Below are 22,233 nucleotides of genomic sequence, written 5' to 3' on the forward strand. Positions count from 1 at the left end.
TCAAGGCTTGTCGCCGCTAGCATTGTGGGCGTACGTGTCCTTGGGCAAGACAATTAACGACAATTGCTCCAACCCGGTGGAAAAACCACAGTCGTAATTGGGCGTTCTGTTTCACACATCATAGTTTTGCCAGCTTAATTACGATTTACTACGTATGTATAGCTTTGTAAGTGATCAATTTCCCTGTATATGGCTAACAATATAGACGACCTATTAATGACCACTTGGTTGTTGCAATTGCAATTAAATTATTTGCCTTATATGATACACAATCACTTTAGTAGCCAGTTAAATTTAACTCTAATATTTTTTTGTAAATTTTGTTTGTTTTTTTTGCACCAGAATAAACACGACTTGTCTTATGTTAGACTAGAGATAGGGATAGTTTTTATTTTTATAAATTTTTATAAGTTAGACATTTAAAGGGGCGCTTAGATTACTCTACAATTAATATTGCACTTCGTGCTATGCAATGTAAACGCCCCTTTATACAAGCGCAATATAGTATACAGTATATAGGTAAAATAAAGTCATTTAAATAGTTTTTTGATCCTCTTGCCCATCTTTCGTAAAAGATGGCAGCATCCGCATCCATTGTTTTGTGCGTCATCGTGGTCATCGTGATCATCGTCTTCATAAGAAGACGTTACCACGACGATGACTTCAGTTTTGCTGCAGTGTGGCATGGGGCTGACTTTGCCGCAGCGACGCGGAAGGAAAACGAAGTGGGGAGATGGTGACGGTGGAGGGGTGGTGGCTTTCTGTGCAACGAGAGAGAAGTCGTAACTGTCGGTGTCACTCTCGTCTGACTCGATGTATGGACCCGGATCTGATGTGGCTTTGCGCTGTGGGGTAATTTTCCGGAGCTTTTTGCGCTTGGGAGGCAGCAGTGGGGGAGAGATGGGAAGAGGACTGGAGGACTTTGTTGAATCCTTGTCCTCATCTTCGTCCTCTTCGGGAAAATCGTCTTCCTGGATGGGAGAGCAAGTGTTTGAAAACGCTCCCCCGACGAATTTCAGTCGTTTTTCCAACAGTGGATAAAACGCTGAGAAATATTGGCATTTCATTCTGTGTATACGAAGCGAATAATCGACTTCGTATTCCCCAAGCTGTGGCCCACATCCGTAATATCGGTTTGCGTGGTCGCACCTTTGTCTCCATTCATCCTGTAAAGCAAAAATTCCGTTTAACCATCACTCTTTTAACGATTTAAAACTACATAAATATATAGTACTGTGAGGAAAGATGGGACACCTTTAGACCATAATATCCAAATATACTGATCGTGTTTTAAAAAAATTAACAACGGTATATGGAAGTCGTCAGGATACGGTTTTATAATTCTTTAAATGTTCTTTGTTTACTATCAATCGGCACTCAAGAGTAGAATGAAAAGGCGTCCCATCTTCCCCCACCCTACTCTAACAAATTACAGTACAATTGAAAAAAAACGTGTCCCTATAATAGGTTTTACGGGGAATACTTACATAGCACATAACATTGCTTCGACTAAGAACTCCCCAACACGCAGGTGTTCGAGGATTTGCTTGAACCTCGTCGTCCGAGTCGCTACAGCTCTCGAAATCGTCTTCATAATCAGTGTACGACTGTAAAACAATAACGTTAAATGTTTGCCGCCGGAGACAAGGAAAAAACGGCCGCCAGAAACAAGGAAATAATTTTGAGACTTACTTTCGGCAGTTCTGAGTCTTCAATGGGGCTTGAGGGAGGATTTTCTAATGACGATGGGTCTTTACTCTATAAAATATGAGTTTTGTTAGATTTATGTACCTAATGCTTAAAAATTCTCTAGCTTATCAGCCACACAGAAAAAACTATCACGCAAAAATTGCATACGTGGTAACTAATAAACGGGCACGAGGTCAAATTAAGACTCGTTGTGTAACTTTTTAAGTTGCCACGCCAAGAAAAATGAGGGATTTTGAATTCAAATCGATCAATGAAATGCCTAATATTAATACCTTTACATTGACTTCGGTTTCAACGTTTGTTGGAAATTCTCGGCTTAAACTTGGAGAAAGAGGCGTCACATCATCGGCTTTTATCTAAGAATGAAAATGTTATAAGTCAACTACTTGAATTTAACCTGTATAAATATAACTTGTAACTTTTTACTTTATCCTCGCGTGGCCGAAAAACGACAGTCGTTATAACACGGATGTTCTGTTTCATACACCTCATGCCAGCTTACGAGTTACCATGTATGTTACTTTGTTGGTGATTATATTTCTAAAGTATTTTAGTTTCATTTTTTATGTGTGGCTGTTAATTTTTTTCATGATCATTTATATCGCTACCATTCAGTAACTCACCTCAGTTATTGAGGTTCCGTCATTTAGCTTTTGCACTCCTGATGTGCACGGTTCTGGATTAGAAATCTGAAATTCAAAAATAACGTTCAGATATTAATAAAAAATGATCCATTCTATACTGTGCTTGCGTTCCTATATTACAAAATAGGCAAGGAAACTGGGATGTAGACCAGAGTGGCCTATTAGAGTAAAAACGCATTTAAGCTTCACAAAATAATAAATTTTCTTCCTAACCTCTGAAGCGGTTTCAAACTCGGACGTATCAGGTGAACTGTCAGTTGCCAATTTCTGTGATAATTTGAATATTAAAATCGTTTCTATGTTAGATATACGGTTTATAATTTATTATAATTACCTCTCGCGTTATCTCTTCTCTAGTTTTGGTCTCGTTAAGCGCCCCTTCGCTCTGTGGAAAAAAATAAACGTTGTAGGCCTACAGTACTGTGGGGTAATATGGGACATCTTTGGCACATAGTATCAAAATATCCTCATTGTGTTTTAAACAATTAACAACGGTCTATGGAAGTCGTGAAGATACGGTTTTATATTTTATAATGTTCACTACCAAATAGGGCAAGAAAATAGAATAAAAAGGCGCCCTATCTTCCCCGACCCTACTATATTATATGAATGTTATTTGTAGCTATAAGTTTCAACTTACCTTCGCTTCCATGATTGAACGGTATGCAGCTGATCTTTGTCTCTCTTGTGGAATGAACTGAAATGAAGAATAAAGTTAGGGCGCTTACATTGTAGATAAAGGATCCGGATAAGATGCTCCATGCTGCTACAACGTGTATAGTACTGTGGGGGAAGATGGGACACCTTTAGCACTTAATATACAAATATCCTGATCGTGTTTTAAACAATTACCAACGGTCTATGGTAGTTATGGGGATACAGTTTTATAATTCTTTGAATTTTCTTTCTTTACTACCAAAAGAGACGAAAAAATAGAACGAAAAGGTGTCCCATCTTACCCCACCCTACTATATGTGCCAAGATACTTTACTGTCTTTGCTTCAACCCAGTGGTCATTGGGTTGTTTTAATTGTAAGCTATAAAAAAATGTAAAAAAGTTAGGTCGTTACTCACAAAAGAAACGGATCCGGACGGAGTTGTCGATCTGTTGACTTCGTTCGGTTTAAACGATTTACTCACATGGCCTTTCATCTAGAATTAAAGTCGCTGTTGTTACTACTTTGCTCTCAAATGGACAAGTCACATATAAGAGGACGAACAAAGACATGACGACAACGAAGTTTGGAATCCAGATTGTATCCAAACAGACAAAAATATACACAGGACAAACAGGAACCGTGAAAATTGATTGAGTTCCGCCAAGTTATTACTGAAAAGATATTTTAAAAGTTAATTTTCTACAGACTCTTGCGTGCTTGTAGTTAAACTTAAGATACAAGAATTAGTATACATAAAAAAATGTATAGTATAGAATGGGGGAGGACTGGATAATTTTAGCATATAATATCCAAATACCATGATCGTGTTTTAAACATTTAACAATGGTCTATGGGAGTCGTGAGGTTATGGTTTTATAATTCTTTGAATGTTCTTTGTTTACTACCAAATGGGATGAGAAAATAGAATGAAAAGGTGTCCCATTTCCCCCGTACTATATTTAGTGTAAAAATTGCAAAAGGTGTTAATTTGTAAACTCACCCCACGGCCGTCCCACATTGTAAAAAGCTCCTTGCGTCGCCTCTCATGTTGCCTGCGTGCTCGCTGTCCTTCCTAAATAAAAGAATAAAGTTAACGAACGTCTGAGTGAATTTCATCTAAAATGAACTCACCTCTGTGTGAGGAAAGCTAGTAGAAGGACCAGGAAGATTTTCGTTGTTTTGATTGTTCTGTGTACGATTAAACGCATTGCATTAAAGATTAAACTATGTTTGATATGCAAAGGTGAAGAAGTACTTGATCTAAGCTTGATTTATAAAAAGAAATCACTCACAAGGTAAAGTACATTGTAACTCGTAAGCTGGCACGAGGTGTATGAAACAGAACACCCGTGTTATAACGACTGTCGTTTTCTGGCCACGCGAGGACAAGGTAAGTTACATTCATTCATTCACACATTTGGAAAGAAATATTTAATGAAGTTACCTCAGCCTCTGCCTTTTTCCATTGTCTCCACCTCGCTTTAAACTCCTCTGAAACTTCTTGCGTCCCCTATAATAGAAACATGCGTTATCTAATAGAAGGTTAATTGCGTTCCCTACAGAAACATGTTTTTTTCCCCAATAGAAGCATGTGTTAAAAAAAAGAAATTTGGTAAATGTTAAAAAAACAAAAAGTTACCTCGTCAAGATCGACATACATGTCGTAAGGACCTTCTGGCACCACGTTTTTATTTTTGCCATCACCCTGAAAAAACAACAATCATAAAACCTTTGTCTACCTAAAACGGAGCTTGATAGGCTATATAAGGCTAGAATTCTAGATGTACATCAAATATGTTCTGAACAGGAATAATGGTTTAATTACCTCGACTTTTTGCTTCTCCCAGCGACCCCACATCTTTTTAAATTTATCCGAAACTTCTTTAGTTTCCTGTAAATGTAAAACGTGAGTTTGTAAAGAAAAGAATGAAATGTATAGTAGGGTGGGGGAAGACGGGGAACCTGTAGCACGTAATATCCAAATATCCTGATCGTGTTTTAAACAATTAACAATGGTTCATGTGAGTCGTGATGATATAGTTTTATAATTCTTTGAATTCTTTTCGTTTACTACCAAATGGGACGAAAAATAGAATAAAAAGGTATCCTATCTCCCTAAACCCTACTATATATGAGTTATAACAACATAAATTGCCAAAGCGTATATAACATAATAATTGAAACTTATTTTTACCTCGTCTAGATCGACGTACATTTCATACGGCGAATACCAGCCCATTTCCTCGTCGCCCGCCTGCAAATTACATTGAATTTATTATATTTGCTGCATATGTTTTGTTGTGATATGAAATACTGCACAGTTCAGTGGTCTGTTTATATAAGAATTAATGAATGTAACTTGCTTTGTGCCTGCGTGTACAGGGAAATGACAGTCGTTATAACACCGATATAGGATAATGGTTCTTCATATAGAATATATTAATTGAATTTAGACTATACATAAGCTTATTACGTGTAGGTATTTAACTGATATAATGGGTTAACTCTGGTCTAATGCCTATAGTACCCATGATGTGTCTATATGCGTAGGACTTTATTCATGTACAAAATGTGACATGGATTTTACATTAGAATTAATAGGAGTGACTTGTGCTTTTTCGGTGTGATAGATAGAACATATAGTGCCGTATACCAAAAATATATAAAACTTGTACCGAGTAATACGTACCTGATTTTGCGAACCAGCATTTGACCATTTCGCCCATTCTGGCTTTCGATCATTATTATCGGAATCCATATTTCAAACTGTAGATAATAATAGTGACGTCACATTACGTCATAGAGATTTTGAAAACGGCTAAATTAATTTTGCCGTGGAAACGGTCGCCATAGCAATGGTTTACCAAAAAGTCGACATTTTTGAAAATTTTGTTTTCGCTTTAAATTTCCAATACTATGTTCTTATTGTATTATACACTATTTTTTGTTTGTTTTATATATTTTTTAACTTTTTAAGCAGTGTTCTACTGCGAAGCACTGCGTTGTTTTTTTTTGTATATAATTTAAATCTATTTTATGCAAAAGAAAACGGTTTAGAGTAAGGTGTGCGCTCTGCGTATGTGTCGAAATTTTGCTTCATATTTTTGGTAAAAAGAAACGAGCTTTTTATTAAACATATATGTTCATGGCATTGCTTACATACATACACATTAATATACCACGTATATCATGAACATACAAACGCCCCAAACATTTAAGTTTAATCGTTTCCACACAACATAGTGCCTATACATATACCAATTCGTAATTGCCAATCAAAATAGAACAGACAAACACAAATCAATCACATACCTATAGTAGATATAACTTTCTTTCACTTCGCATTCAACAAAACACACCAAAGTGTACGTTTGTTCAATAGTTGTTCAAAATCAGCAGCAAAAAATCGAGCAGCGAATTCTTGCGCATCAATTTCACTAATGAAACATCAGCTGATCAGTTTCGTGACGTCATATGCTTATTACGTCACAAACGGTACAGGAAATTTTGGCCAATCAGATTTGAAAACAAATTATTGTTATGGTAACGAAATGCGAAAATATTATAAACAGTTTTTGGACATTGAAACAATATATATTTATAAATTAATATAAATTTTTTTAAAAATATTGGACAAGAAAACAGCATTATACACCATTAAATACTAATAGATTTTGTAAGTTATACTATTCTATGCTGATTACACCAATATATATGCGATCAATACTCCGGAAAACAAGAAAAAAGTAAATATATTTCGAACTATAAAATATTTGTCATCCGATTAGATATTAAAGCAGTCCGTTAGAACTTAAACATATAGTAAGATTCGTCTAATCTGGTAGTAAACAAATAAAATTAAAGAAAATATAAAACCGTCACCTCACAACCCCATAGAATAGACTATTGTTAACTGTATAAAACACGATCAGGATAAAGGTGTATGTATGTATGTATGTATGTATGTATGTATGTGATGTAATGTAACTATTTTCCTCTTTTTATGTATGGCTGATAATTAGGACAACTCAGATACCGTATATAAAAATCTTTATGTTTATATACTGACTTTGGGACAACCCATTCGGGATCACCGGGATGCAGCAGTTGCCGTTAAGTGTTTTGCCTAATGACACACATGCGTCCACAATGTTAGCAGCGCCGAGCCTTGAACCATAACCTCCGGTTTTAAGCAGCCGCGCTAACCACTTTGCCACAGCGACAAGGGCAGTAAAGCAAGTAACATTCATTAGATTTGTGGATATGTTCGCAGTGGTGTCGCATCACTAAAAAGATGAAGTGACAATCAACCACAGCGATCTAATAACCTTCATTGAACTCGTAATATGCTTCTATGCATGGTTGGTTGTATGTACCACATATTTGCTAGGAAATCAATGTAACCACGGCCTACTAGAGATATATCTTTAGTAGGCCGTGATGTAACCAAGAAAAAAAAGAGCATTTAAATTATTTTCTTCAAAAATCGTTAAAAAGAGTTAGGCACTTAAGGTCTCGTCATTAGGTTATAGCCTCAGGCTACAAAAAACTTCCCTCATGCAGCAGTGTGGGCCATGGGGTAAAACTGAGCCTATTTGGTAGACTAAAACAAAGACTATTTACAGAACTTTATAACCGTTGCCCTATGACTCTAAAAGAGCGTTGTTGGTTGTTTAAAACATAATCAGAAAAAATGATTCATGTGCTAACGGTAGTCCGTCTTAACCTACAGTACTACCGTACCAACGACGTTCCATACCAGTCCCAGTCCAATATTTCGCATGTATTTTCGTTGTATACGCGTTAGCAAATCATTAATAAGGAATGCCTATATAGCAAGCAGAGACTGGTGGTCTGTCGAGGGTTAGAACGGCGTGCACGATCATATACTTGATGTAGCAATGGTGCATCACAGTTACGCATCATGTTATATTTATTGTGCCAGCGTTTACACCACAGAAAAGTGGTTATACCGCGTCTGTATCCAGCCAAGAGGTTTTGGCTACGAAGCTCGGTGCTGCTGCAATTGTCTGGTGTGGTTTTATTGTAGTGGGGCCAAGCAAACCAATTATTAACACCGCTAGACGGAGCTAGAGAAACATAACCGCACATGGTTTATGGTCATCAATTTTGTAAACAAAACATTTATTGTGATATTGTGTATGCTTATCATGAATTTAAACAAGAATTCAAGGCTTATTTCATTTTTTGTTAAACCAGCAACACGAAAAAGAGGTAATTAGTACTGCTTAGTGCTTAGTTTTGCATCTGTAACTTAAGTTTAATAATTATATATTCGTTTATTTTGGCACTGCTATTATAATGTGTACAAGTGGATAAATGCAATACCAAAACATTCTTCGATTTAATTTCCGTATGTTTAATATAGTTGACTATATTGATAACTGTATAACATAATCAGAACATTTCATTAAATGCAACTAAATTAATGTACACCGTCACTGGCACCTTGTAGTTAGCGCGCCTGCCTCTAACCCAGAGGTAATGGATTCGAGGCTCATCGCTGCTACCATTGTGGGCATATTTGTCCTTAGGCAAGACACTTAACAGCAATTGTTCCAAGCCAGTGGTCATTTTTGGGTTGTCCATATTATTAGCCTTAATAAACACCCTCCCCAAAAAATAATAACCCACAAAGTAACCGTAACTCGTAAGCTGGCATGAGGTGTATGAAACAGAACACTCGTGTTATAACGACCGTCGTTTTCTAGCCAGGCGAAGATAAAGTAAGTTTCATTCATTCATTTGTAACAAAAAACAAAATGTTTTAGCTTTTTTGTGCTGGAACAAACTCAAGACATGCTCCTCCAATATTTCAGTTTACACTGCTTCTCAAAATGGTAAGAAAAGTAATTTGTGTAGGCTATTACAGGTAGCCTAACCTTAATGTTAAGTTTAATATGTTTAATTAGGTATTGTTTACTTAATTTTGGTAATCCTTTAGCTGGTAGCCACCTAAAATTTTGGTTTCAAAATGTTTCTTAGGTCTCACTGATACCTACTGTATAATTTAAAAAAAAAAAACTCGGGCGTTCGTGTCGAAAATTAACTTTGAAAGTGCGCAAAATCGTGCTGCGTCACCGTATTTTCCACACCAGCAGTTATGAATTAAACCAAGGTTGGTTTATTACGTCATAGAATGCGTATTGTTACGCTTGATTCCTACGTTCAAACAGTGGGGAAAATACAAGGCTGTAACGTATGTAATATACAACTATTGTGACGTAATAAATCTTTAACCTTACGCAAATCAGACAAATTACTGTGACAAAGCATGTTTTCGCGCATTTTTAAAGTTAATTTTCGACCCGAACGCCCAAGTTTTTAAAAAAAAAATTTATACAGTGGGTATCAGTGAGACCTAAGAAACATTTTGAACCCAAAATTTCAGGTGGCCACCAGCTAAAGAATTACCCTTAATTTTTACATTGTATTGTCTGTAGGATGTAACGGTCACGCCCTTTATTCAAAACATTCTTTCTTTTTTATCAAAAAGTGTGTTTTACTAACTGTTGTTTTACCGTTACTACCGGTCTTTTTGCGTTTGTTAACTCTCATGTTCTTTGTTATCGTGACCAAAGAGACAAAATAAATTTCATTTATTCAACTGAGAAAATTAAACACCATGTCTTTTTATTCGGTTAGGTGTAGCGATTAGGCTTATTTTCTTCCAATTAAATGTAAATATGTTTTTTAACAACTGATTTTTGTTACTATATCCTGTCTATTCGTTTAAAACATTTCTAAATCTTAGCTACCGAAATTGAATTCAGTTACTTAGAAATGACTCAAAAATAATCCAATTTTTTAATATAAATTTAGAACACAGAGAAAGCAATTTAATTGAATCAAGAGAAAAAAATGAATTGCAAAGAAGAAGTTTACTTTTTGACGAGGCTAAAAAACAGCAACTTGCTGACAGGGTGCCAAGAATAGAAAAAATAGAGGTAGAAATTTAACCTTTTTTAAAAACTATTTTCTGACATAATTTTAATATCATTTTTTTGTTTAAACCAACCTTTCATTATGTAAATTGTGTTCCAAAGTTTTACATGGCAAAAGTAAGGTGCTTAGTGCTAGGTAATCAGTTCTTTAAAGTCATTATTCTGGTAGGAATATCAACATACGATTCAAGGCTCAATTGTGAGCGTCGTGTTTTTGGGCAAAACACTTACCAACAATTGCTCTAACCCCGTGGCTTCTTGTTGGTTGTCTCAAATTCCCTCAATTATCATAATCAGCCAAACAAAAAAAATCCCAAAAAATTGTTACCGACTAAGTTACATTTATGGTAATTTAAAAGCGTGCACGAAGTGTATGAAACAGAACACACATGTTATTACCCCTGTCGTTGCCTCACTTCGATAAGATAAATAAGAAACACATACATACATTTAATGAAAAAGATAATATTTGGGATTGTACTTCTGTTTGTGTAAATTAAACTTAAAATGAAATTTTTGCTTCCAGGTAAAATACAAAGGTCGTGTTCTAACAGATGATGCAATTATGTTTATGAACAAAAATCTTTCCACACCTTACCACTGCGCTATGCGTGAGTTTTTTTAGCAGTTTAATGTATGCTTGGTAATATTTTCATTCATGTGTCAATGGTAACTGGCTAATACATAACGCGCTGTATGTAACCCAGAGGTAATGGGTTCAAGGCCTGTTGTTGCTATTATTGTGGGCGTTATCCCGTTATGTCCTTAAGCAAGACACTTAACGGCAATTGCTCTAACCAAGTGGTCACTAATGGGTTGTCGAAATTATCAGCCATATATACATAAAAAAATTCAAAAAATTAATCACCCATAAAGTAACATACATGGTAACTCGTAAGGTGGCTTGAGGTGTATGAACACCCGTGTTTTAACGACTGTCGTTTTGCGGCCATGCGAGAATTAAATAAATTACATTCATTTATAACCTAAACTGGTACCAATGGAAAGACAGATTAAGTCTAACTATCTTTGTTTTGGAAAATCAGGGTGCTCTTTATACCATACACCATGTTATTACTTTTTATTGATGCTGATGCAGTATTATCATTTTACTTGTAACTATGTATGTTTAGGCCTACCCAGCCAGATTATTTGCAAAAGGTATCATAACCCATTGTGGAACATACATACATATTCTCTACAAAGTTACATTACAAGGAGCTAAGTTAGACCAGCTAGCTGCTTAATATCTTAATAGACCCTACTGATACTATTCTTTATGGGTGAGGTCCCTTTCCCTCCTTAGATTAGAGCAATGTCTGTTAAGGGTTTTGACCAAGGACACATACGCTTTTGCATTTAGTATTACCATTGAGCATTGAGCCTTGTATCCTTTGGTTTCATTGCAAGCACGGAAAAACTAGCCTATGGAAAATAGACGCTTACTTCTTCATTTTTTAAAATTTATGAATCTGGAAGATAGTTGTGTTTAGTTCACATATTTTTAAGTTAAATTTCAGTAGTTTCTTACTTTCTTTACATTTTCTGTTTAGATATTGGAACTGGTGTTGCAAATTCTTCTGTTCTTGCTGTTGTGACTCCCAGTGATGCGCAATCGAATTCCACCAGTGTTTCCAAAGTACAAACAAGTCATGATGGAGAGGTATGAAGAAAAATTATTGTTACAGTTTTTTAGAAACTTTTTAGTATACTTTTTTTTTAGAATGGCAAAATTTCTTAAACTAGGAATGGCGGCTTTAGTAAGGTGCTCGAAATACCCACAACAAATAAAATAATTAGCCACAAAGTCGCATATATGGTAATTTGTAAAGGATTAAGGTATAAAAAACATGGCAACTGTGTTATAACCACTGTTGTTACCCTACCACGCAAGGATAAATAACAATGAGTGTCATTCATTCGTTTAAAACTGTGGCACCACCTTTAAATTATGACCTAATGTGTTGAAAACAGCATAAACCGTATTATTAAATATTATAGAATTTATTATTTAGATATAATTATAAAACTTTTTGGGTTTCATGTTATATTTTATCATTTTACTTTACTCTACATTACAGTTAATAACAACGGAATCTGCTAAACAGGAACAATTATTATGGGACATTCATTCTCCTTTGCCATTTGACTGCGAACTGGAGTTACTTAAATTCACAATGAATAATTCGCTCCAGTGGCAACATGAACAAGTCAACAAGGTACCACTTCAGATAGCTGTCTTTTTGGGGTTTCAGTATTTTTTTGTAACTTTTGTACGTAAAACTGGTATGTTATGTCAGAGGCACAATTTTTTGTTTAATTTATATTTATATATATGTATATAGTTATACAATGCTTTTTTTAAATATAATATATACTTTTTCTCCTTTTGGTGTAAACTTAACTTTTTTGCAGAAACTGTTATGTTATGGGCACAATTTTTTTGTTTAATTTATACATGTTGTTTTATTAATATTTTATGTATTTTTTTCTATATATTTTTCTATGTTTTTTCTTTAAAAAAATAAATTTCACTGTTATTTTTACTATGTCAAATTTTACTAGCATCTTTCTTTACTATAAAAAGTTCATTAATGTGACCAATATACTTGGTACTGTAGGCTTACTGGCGAACATGTTCTGTTATTCTTGGTGCAGTTGTGCAAGAGGCTTTTAAAGAAAATCAGAAAATTGGGCTTTTAAAGATACCAGAAATTTCCGGTAGGTGGCTTAAAACTAAGCCCTATTAATATAGTCCTATAATGAAGTTTAAACAAACAAATATAATGGTGTATAAAGTGTTGGTGTATAATAAGACACCTATGCTATAACTCGCAATTATCGATTCGAAAAAATATGTGGGTAAAATTGATGTTCTCCTATAAAGCAAAAAAAAGTTGGAATTTTAGATCTGAAATAAAGTATTCTAGGATATCCTAAAATAACTAATTATTCTGTGATGTGCATCCCTAATGTTTAAGATCACACAATAATGGAATTGTGAAGTGCTGTTATGGTAGCATATATAAACAATTATTAAGAACCATTTTTTTCTGTCATTTTACCGGTATCCGTATGCATATTGAATGTATTTGCCAAATTCATCACTGAGGTTTCTTTCTATGTTTGACAACTATGCATGTGTCATGAGTGTATTTTTATTTTAACAACTGTTGACTTAATCATTGTTAAAAACTTTATTAAATCCATTTAAAATGTTTATATACGAAAAAAGCTGTTAAAAAGTCTTTATTTTTAGTGAAAAGTGGAGCATTCTGCTACGATCTGCTCCTTGATCCAGGGATGCGGGACTGGGAGGCAAGTGAGGAGGACCTCGTCTTCATGAGCAAAGTTGCAAGGAGGATCATTTCAAAAAATCTTAAGTTCGAGAAGTTGGAAATGGAAGCGGGGATCGCAACTGAGATCTTCCAAGAAGAGGAGTAAGTTCTTCTCTTTTTTGTTTACTGATGGTTCGTAAAAAAGATCGAGATATAAAAGATGTCCGGCGCCGTGGCATAGTGATTAGCACACCTGCCTGTAACGCAAAGGTAAAGGGTTCAAGGCTCGACGCTGCTACCATTGTGGGCGCATGTGTCCTTGGGCAAAACACCTAACGGCAATTGCTCCAACCCAGTGGTCACTTATGGCTTGTCTAAACTATCAGCCATACATAAAAAAATGAAAAAATCCCTCAAAAAATAATCACCCACAAAGTAACATACATGGTAACTCTTATACTGGCACGAGGTGGTAAACCCGTGTGATAAGGACTGTCGTTTTCCGGCCACGCGAGGATAAACTAAGTTACATTCATTTATTCAGATATGAAAAGGTACAAAGGGGTTCTCACATAGAATAGAACCAAATAAAGTGGTTAGCGCATATTCATTCTAGAGTTTGTGGGTTCAGGGCTCATTGCTGCTACCATTGTTGGCGTATGTGTCCTTGGGGAAGAGTCTTATCAGCAATTGCTTTGACCCAGTGGTCTCTTATGGCTTGTCCAAGTCAGCCAATCATTACAAAACAAATAAAAAAATTGATGTCGAAAACAGAACACCCACGTTATAACAACTTTCGACGCCCCACCAAGGAAAAATCACATCAATTCATGCACTATATATTCTTCTGCAAGAGTCAAATACCATGTTAATTTCCCTAGACAAAAACTGAACACCATAGCTGAGCTGTTGGAGAAGAATGGACAAGACAGCTCCATACCTGTATATAGATTTGGAGAATACATGGATGTAATAGAAGGCCCTCTTATATCAAATACATCACATATATTTCATTACATCGTAACTGCAGTGAGTAAAATTTTCTCATGTTTTATTTTGACACCTCATGCTCTCTGTCGGAACACAACATAAAGAGTGTTTGTTCTTTCTATTCTATGTGGGTGAGGTCCCGCGGCGGCACGCCATGGGTCCTAGGATTTAGGTCAGGATTGGCCCATTCACCCAACACCCAGGGGGTGTGGAACAGTTTTTGGAGCCAGTCGTAGTGTCGTCTAAAAAAGTGTATGTTCTCTAGTATTAGTAGTATTTCAAACTTCTAAAAAGCTCATTTTAGTAATTGCAAGAAATTAAAATACACGAAAGTTGTTAAAACACCGTGTTTTGTTTCGTGCACCTCGTGCCAGCTTACAAGTTACCATGTATGTTACTTTCTGGATGATTATTTTTAATTTTTGTATGGCTGACATTTTGGACAACCCATTAATTACCACTTGCATACACCCACATATACACCCACAAGGTGGCAGTGACGGGAACCTATTACCTCTGGGTTAGAAGCACGCATCTAAATCACTATGCCACGGCTCTATAAAATACCAGTTGAAGAGCCCTGGTCTAACACTTGTTATATTATAGCTGCATCAAGTAAGCAAGGAAACCAACACATGGCGAATTCAAGGTTTATCGCTACCTGAAGAACTAAAGCTTCACCATAGCGTGTGGTCTGTGCTAGAGAACAGAGCTCGCAAACTGGTAAGTAGCTGCATTTTTCGGTAACAGCACCCGAATATATATTGTATGTATTTGAAAACAAAAACCCAACCTTAAAAATACTGTGGGCAGTAACACAACCAGAAAAGATAGGAAAAGGGGTTCAAAAAAGAGTTATTTTTTAAAAGGTGGGGTTTGCAGCCCCCTTGGCTGCGGCATTCACCGTGGGTATTTCAAGGTATACTGTACTGATATTTTTACTACTTGAAAACAATTTATGCTGTTTTTGAACATTTTACTTTTAAACGTGCTGCCTATGATGGTTACTAATATTTGTTAACAACGCTTAATTAGGTAAGAGAAGATCTGCCAGAAAACTGTAATCTTGGCGTAGACAATTCCAAAAAGTTCAATATGCACCGTTACGAATCCATTGAAAACAAAACAAAAATTCGTAGCAAAGCGACTGGACAGTGGTTACATAAAGACTGGATGACGTCAACAGAAAAAATTGATCCCACCGTTTCAAATTGATAATAATAAATGTAACAAGCGTTGGTTGGCAGTCTGGTGTTTTGTGTGTTTTAAAGAAATCTGTGTTTTTTATAATGCCTGTACGACTGTATATTTCTCTCTTTTCTGCGTGGGTGAGGTCTTATACAGCGTGTTACGCCCTGGGACAGTCGGGACTAGAGTTGGGCAAGTACGTTGGCAATGGTATCATTATCGAACCAGTGATTCTTGGTTTAAATGAAAGAATAAATGTAACTTACTTTATCCTTGCGCTGCCAGAAAACGACAGTCGTTATAACACAGGTGTTCATACACCTCGTGTCAGCTTATGAGTTATCATGTATATATGTTACTTTGTGGGTGATTATTTATTGCGTTTTTTTGTGCATAGCAGATAATTTGGACAACCCCATTAATGGGTTACGATGAAACGGCGACGGGATAGCGATTAGCACGCTAGGCTCTAGCCCAGAGTGTTATGCATTGGCGCTGCTCCATTGTGGGCGTGTGTGCAGCAATAAACTTGACCGCATTTGCTTCAAACCAGTGGTAACTGACGGGTTGTCTAAATTTACAATAAAATTAAACAAATTTCAAAAAATTACTTACAAAGTTACATGTGTGTTTCCCCGTAAGTGGGTTCGAGGTGTATCAAACAAAACGCCCGTGTTTAACGACTGTCGTTTTTCGGCCACGCAAGGATAAAGTAAGTTACTTTCATCACTCATTCATACTTTCGTATCTTGTACCACATTTTGAATTATACTCCCCTCTAGACGGCGCTACGGAGCCGCTGTACTTATCGTTGCTGGTAAAATAATGTCTGCCGAATACATTAGATTGCCCGAAGATACCAGTTGTATCGGTAGTCAAGTACACTGTAAGGTAAACCTCAAACCGTGTGACCTTTACTGTTAAAATAACACTGCGTTCTAGTTTTAAAACCTGACAGTCTATCAAAAAATTTCTGTCTATGTTTTTGAGCCCCCGGCAGACTTTATATGATACTGGTGTATTTTAAGTGGTAATGGTAAAGTTATTAATACGTTCTTAGAATAGTGACTAAACTTAAAAACATTTATGTAAGGTTAGGTAAGACCATTTTGCATGCGACCTTTGTCTATTAAAGTTTAAACGCATTGTATCTGCATATGCCACAATCCCATTTTAAATTTTCTTTTTAAAAATTAATTAAGCGCCCCCTCTAAAGTATGTTTTCCAAAATTGATTGTCCATGTATATGGGTGTAATTAAGATGAGCCATTCTTTCCATTTCATTGTCCCATTTTGTAGTAAACATTTAAAGAATTGTGCGATCATATTCTCTTTACGACTTTAAAATATAGCGTTGTTAAATGTTAAAATAAGGTCGGAAAAATGGGATAATATCTGCTAAGTATATCCCATCTTACCCTATAGTACGATATGTTTGTTGGTATATACGATGTATACAGCTTTGCACGTTATAGCGTGTAAGCAGACCTGTTTTTCTGGAATTTAAGTTTCTTTAATTCCTGCGGGTTTTGGAATTATTGTTTGACCGATCATGAACGTTTTAGAAATTCAGCCGCAAAATGTTTCCAAGTAACACGATGCACTGTGTCGTGATAGTTTCGGGGCAAACAAAAATTCTTGTGCACCAACCGGCTTTGCAACAAAAAAAAACAACCAAAATTTCGGTGAATTTTTTCTAATGCAAGAAATTCGTATAAATCTGGGAAAGTTCCCGTACCCGATACTGTTCCTTCTTTCAGGGCAAAAAAAAAACATTTAAAGATATTATCTAGTTTGGTTTAGGAGGCAATATTTTTACGGAAACTAAAGCAACGAACGCGTCGAATGGCACCAGTATATAGTTTTGTTAGGTAAGATGGGATACCGTTAGCTTCAAATTTTTATATTTCTCGGTCGTGTTTTCAACAATTAACTCCGCCGTTTTAGAGTCGTGGTGCTACGGTTATATAACTCTGTAATTTAGTTTAGTTTTGAGAAAATCCCTTTAAAGTCAGGTTTAAAATGTAGGTTGACAAACAAAAAGTACTGTGGGGTAAGATAAGATACCTTTAGCACATAATATCCAAATATTCCGATCGTGTTTTAAACAATTACCAACAGTCAATGGCAGTCGTGAGAATACGGTTTCATTACTCTTTTAAATATTCTTTGTTTACTACCAAATGGGACGACAAAATAAAATGAAAAGGTGTCCCATCTTCCCCCACCCTACTATAAATAAAATTGAACATCATATGTGATATATAAGTTTTTCTTTACGAATATACAAACTTTAAATAGCAAGGTGTCTTAATTTTAGAAATCCGTTAATCCCAAACTTGGCTGTCTTTCTGTCGCAAAGCGGTTGGAAAAGGATCAATTAGAAATACTGGTATAATAGGATACAGATCTGAGCGGCCTGTGGCGTCGAGGGCTCATTCGATAGCACGATGACATAATTTCAGTCTAATTTTGTTCTGTCCGCAAATAGACGGCGGAGGAACCCATCACGTTATACCAAGGCAATAGACAGCCAACGGCTTAGGTTACACTTTGGCAAGGTGCAGCAAGTGCTTATTTTATACTAGGTTTCTCTATCTGTCTTCTAATTTTGTGGCGAATTCGTTTTTTGATTTCGTAGAAAAATCTAAGTGATAATTAAACAGTGGAAACGGTGTATGCTGCAGTCAGTTTAAATTATAAAATCATGTGTAGTATTTTCGACATAAACTTGGCAGTAAACAAAAGCAACCTGTTTCTTCAGTATAGCCTATGGCCCTGTTTTATATTATTTCGCGTTTGTGGTAAAAATGTTACATAAACCTGACATCTGAGATACTGTTCGTTGAAGTAACGTTACTAATTTTTATCTGTAAATGTTATTCAGTTTTGCAGGCATTCTAAGAAATTTGCACACGTAGTACATTGACCTTTGGTTTTAGCACCGTCGTTGTTGAGAAATTGTGTTTAAGACTTCCGTCTAAGAAAGTACTTTTCTCCATATATGTTCCGGGTGCGTTGCGGGACTTATTTATGGAAGTTTATTCTATATACGGGTTTTTGTGTTATTTCTGTCATGTTTTTGGTGATTCGAATAGATACCGCTAATCCTGTACCGGATTTAAGCATGAAATTAGATATTTTATTAACAGTCTTTTTGCATATCACGAGATATTTCTATTCATAGCTTTTTATAACCAAAAGGTTTTGCATTTCAGTATTTTCGGAGGGTATAAATACATAAATTTGGCATGCTTTTCAGAAAAGGCAATTTAGAACGCTTTTTAGGATAGGTGTGAATACTAACTGTCGCTAGATGATGCCAACGAGCACTGCGTGCGCAGCAATGACGTGATATTGTGAAACTTTTTCTTTGATTCCAGTTTTTCCCTGACGGAGCAACGCAAGGTTTTGTAGTATTAAGAGGAAGTGAAGCGAAGCCGTGCTTACCAGAGGCGCGTTCTGACTTCATAATGCACTCAGTGGCGTCACATGCGCCAGGCAAGGTATAGGAAGTTAGACAGTTTCGAAACAGAAGTATTTTTTTAAGTATATATAATACTAACGACCAGTTTTAGACTTTATAAACAAATATTATACATAAGGTATCCACTATATATAACATGTATGTTGCGTGTACAGTTATGAAGTACATTCACAACTAATCGGTTTGTTTTGTATTCCGCTATGTCTGCCTTTTCGTATATATTTTAAGCGCCGTCGGAATTACATTTTGTTTACCTTTTTCCTGAGTAACGGTTTCCGTACAGGAGTAAAAATAAGCGAAATTTTGCCGTTTAGTTGCAGACTCTGGCTTATTTGTTAAAATAAACTGTTTATTACGAAATAAATGTTTGGCTATTGTACTTTAGCTGTTAGGCGTAACGTTTATTTACAGTTTTGTTTGTTATTTAAGTGAATTTAACTTTAAACATAATATGTGCACATTTATGGTAGTTGTTATTTAAGAGTGAAGCCTCTAGCATGACTGTGCTTTTAAGGCGAAATGATGTTGCCACACTGGTAATTCCGTGCGTCAGTTAAATGTTTCTTCCGCCAAGTCCAATTCTGAAGAGTAGAAACAGATTCGGTTAGGAGAATTCCTGTTTAGCTTTCCGAGTACGATGCACCCATGCTTTTCGTGCTTCGGCCTTTCGCTCTTAAGCACGAGGTACAGGCAGAAAAAAGTACCAGTCGTTTTATCAGCGCGTCGAGCGTAAAAGTGATCTTCGAACACCTGTCTAATGGTCTTCGCAGGTCGCATGTCAACAGCTAGCGTTGCGTGAAATGTAAGCTGGGGCGAAAGTGTATCTTTTGCCAAGGAGTTAAAATTAGTTTACAGGTGTAAAAATAAGTCAGTTTGTAAAAAAATCTTGTGTATAATTTTTTTTTAAATTTTTTTTTTTTTTTACTAAATTAGAATTTTAGAAAACTGCAAGCAGTGTATGTTCAGTGTTTCCGTAGCGACTAGTTCAGTGTTCCCGCAACCGCTAATGTACCTGTTTCAATATTTGCGCATGTTGTCTCGCTTCCGATATAAAATATTGCGGAAACAATAATTCTTGCTGCGGCCCCCGTCCTGCAATAATGCGACTATTTATTACCAATCTCTTCCGCTATAAAGTGTCTGCCGCGAATTTATTGCGGGCTGAATATAATTGACTTAACCAGCTCCGCCAAGAGCCCAGATATTTGTGCAGGATCGATGCTTTAGTTAAGCAACGTAGCGGAAATTTGCCAAGTCCCGTAGCCGGGTAAGTGCCATTGTACCCCATACTCTTGCAGAACTGCGGAACGATATTGCGGGTCGCAGGAAATCGTTAAGTTAACGGTTATTTGCGAAGGCACAGTCACTTTACGGCTGGTTAAACGGAAAAAATCCCAAGTCGTTTACCGACTGCATTACCAGTGGTGGCAAGGCAAGTAATTTTATTTGGAGAAGCCATTTACTACGAAACGCGTCTATCACATTTTTTCCCTGAACCGGCCCACCGAAGTTGCGTTCGAAATAAGACATGTTCAGAATTGGAGTTTTCTTTATCTCACCGCAAGAGTCCGTGTTACGTCACAATGATGGCGGCCTTGATAAAAAGCATGGCTCCAGGCCATCATATGACGTTTGCCCCGCCGCTGCGTGCGATTTGGCATTACCTAATATCATGTATTCGGACAGCTATAAATATTCCGATGATAAAACGCCTTTGACATAAGGCGCGATTCCGTTGCGAAAACTTTACTTCTATCTTCCCCAAGAACGCCTCTGCCAAAGTTTCAGTTATCTCGAAAAATTAGCATGTTAAGTCATATGCTTATGATGTAACTACGAATGGTTCCTATTTAAAAAAGTGGTGCGGCAAAAAGAAGATTAGGCCGCACTCGTCTCAACTCAGTAATAGACACTTGTTGTGCGTCACAGAAATATAATCTTGCATGATTGTTGTCATTTTCGTCAGCTTGATCAGTGCGTTCGTTTACCAAACTATAAAAGCGGTATTTTAAATCTAAATTCGCTCTTGAATATGGATTCCGCTGCCAGAGTTTTAGACTGTGCTTAAGCTTTTCATTACGTGTAGGTCTAATTAGTTGACATAAACCGTTGCAGTCAGAGTATATGTTTAGATATATAGTAGGGTGGGGGAGGATGGGCCACATTTTAATTCCAGTTTTTCGAACCATTTGGTATAGTAAACAAAAAAAACATTCAAAGAATTATAAAACCATGTTCTCACGACTTCCTTAGACCGTTGTTAATCGTTTAAAACACGATCCGGATATTTGGATATTATGTGCTAAGGTGTCTCGTCTTACCCCACAGTACTATTTTACTGTGGGGTAAGATGGATATAGTATTTCTTTGTTTTTAACAATTAACAAAAGCTGTTTGACAGTCGTGAGGATACGGTATATAATACTTTAAATTTTTGTTTACCATCAAATGAAACAATAAAAAAATTAATACAATAACTATTTTACCCCAACCTGTTATTCATAGGAAGCTGTGTATTAGCTAGCTAACGCGCACAACTCGTAATATTAATACAATGTCATGAAATTGTAGATAATGTTTACCAAAGGGAGAGAATACGCATTTAAAGACCACTTCAGAAAATGCATAAATTTTCTTGTCCGGACACGCCGTCTTCTTGCAACAGTTATAAATTGCTATCACGTTTTACATTGTTTGTCTCGAGTGTCTGCAGCTAGCTTCGTTTGCTAGTTCAACAGCGGTTTTACTCTACGTGTGCAAGCTAACACTAGTGCAAGGGAGATTTCAGTCGGACGTTGGTGTCGAATGCGTTTTGACTTCCGCCCTGTGGTGCATTCGCTGCGAAGCGTACAGGGCGGTACGAAGAAAAAAGACTCCTTTTCGGGGAATGCGTGCGCTTAAAACTATTTGCACGAGCCTATTTTATAAAGCATGGTGTGCTAGATAAACCACTGGTGTAATTGTTTCCTGTGGTAACGAATGTGCTGCAGTTTACCTAGAAAACATACGCAGTCTTAGCAGGAATGGAGATGCACACGCAGCCTCGTCTGCTGCAACCAGTCTCATTGAAGGTAGTTATAGATAGCATGAATCTTTTTCCGAATTTGAAAAACGCCAGTTAACTAAATTGCTGTCTGAAAAAGTCCAGATGTAACCTAGGAGAGCTATATGAAAAAGAGCTATACGATTTTATTTAAACCTTCAAATTGTTATTGAAAATATTCATGCAGCCCATTTTGATAAGAAAGCTTGTTTTTCTCAGCCACAAAGCAAATGCAGGGCGTCGATCGCTGTGCATCGTCTGTCTTACTA

At 36.4% G+C, this 22,233-nt stretch overlaps 3 protein-coding genes across 4 annotated transcripts; 1 reads left to right on the plus strand and 2 right to left on the minus strand.

Annotated features, from left to right (window-relative positions):
* Window positions 1-258: 258 nt before the first annotated feature.
* LOC149728662 (uncharacterized) lies at window positions 259-3,633 on the minus strand. The gene is made up of 9 exons (XM_089888801.1): window positions 3,429-3,633; window positions 2,995-3,051; window positions 2,689-2,739; window positions 2,568-2,621; window positions 2,334-2,399; window positions 1,983-2,066; window positions 1,693-1,758; window positions 1,488-1,607; window positions 259-1,166 (listed from the first exon to the last, which is right to left on the minus strand). The coding sequence occupies exons 1-9, from the start codon at window positions 3,504-3,506 to the stop codon at window positions 531-533; spliced, it is 1,212 nt and encodes a 403-aa protein (XP_089744927.1). The 5' UTR covers window positions 3,507-3,633; the 3' UTR covers window positions 259-530.
* LOC149728663 (uncharacterized) lies at window positions 3,530-6,470 on the minus strand. Its single transcript, XM_089888809.1, has 9 exons — window positions 6,326-6,470; window positions 5,703-5,779; window positions 5,208-5,267; window positions 4,839-4,904; window positions 4,653-4,718; window positions 4,458-4,523; window positions 4,145-4,201; window positions 4,014-4,085; window positions 3,530-3,684 (listed from the first exon to the last, which is right to left on the minus strand). The coding sequence occupies exons 2-9, from the start codon at window positions 5,769-5,771 to the stop codon at window positions 3,682-3,684; spliced, it is 459 nt and encodes a 152-aa protein (XP_089744935.1). The 5' UTR covers window positions 5,772-5,779; window positions 6,326-6,470; the 3' UTR covers window positions 3,530-3,681.
* Window positions 6,471-8,029: 1,559 nt separating this feature from the next.
* Window positions 8,030-15,485, plus strand: LOC149728664 (large ribosomal subunit protein mL39-like). Of its 2 annotated transcripts, none has more exons than XM_089888410.1 (11): window positions 8,030-8,248; window positions 8,806-8,874; window positions 9,857-9,981; window positions 10,505-10,589; window positions 11,532-11,641; window positions 12,060-12,197; window positions 12,600-12,699; window positions 13,238-13,418; window positions 14,138-14,285; window positions 14,853-14,969; window positions 15,282-15,485. In XM_089888410.1, exons 1-11 carry the CDS (start codon window positions 8,131-8,133, stop codon window positions 15,459-15,461), a joined length of 1,371 nt encoding a protein of 456 aa, XP_089744536.1. In that variant the 5' UTR covers window positions 8,030-8,130; the 3' UTR covers window positions 15,462-15,485. The 2 variants fall into 2 exon arrangements, with proteins under 2 accessions (XP_089744536.1, XP_089744537.1); XM_089888411.1 differs by having other exon boundaries at window positions 8,055-8,248; window positions 12,087-12,197.
* Window positions 15,486-22,233: the final 6,748 nt, after the last annotated feature.

The sequence above is a fragment of the Ciona robusta genome, chromosome 11 (assembly GCF_009617815.1).
Source record: "Ciona robusta chromosome 11, ASM961781v2".
NCBI classification, from domain to species: domain Eukaryota; kingdom Metazoa; phylum Chordata; class Ascidiacea; order Phlebobranchia; family Cionidae; genus Ciona; species Ciona robusta.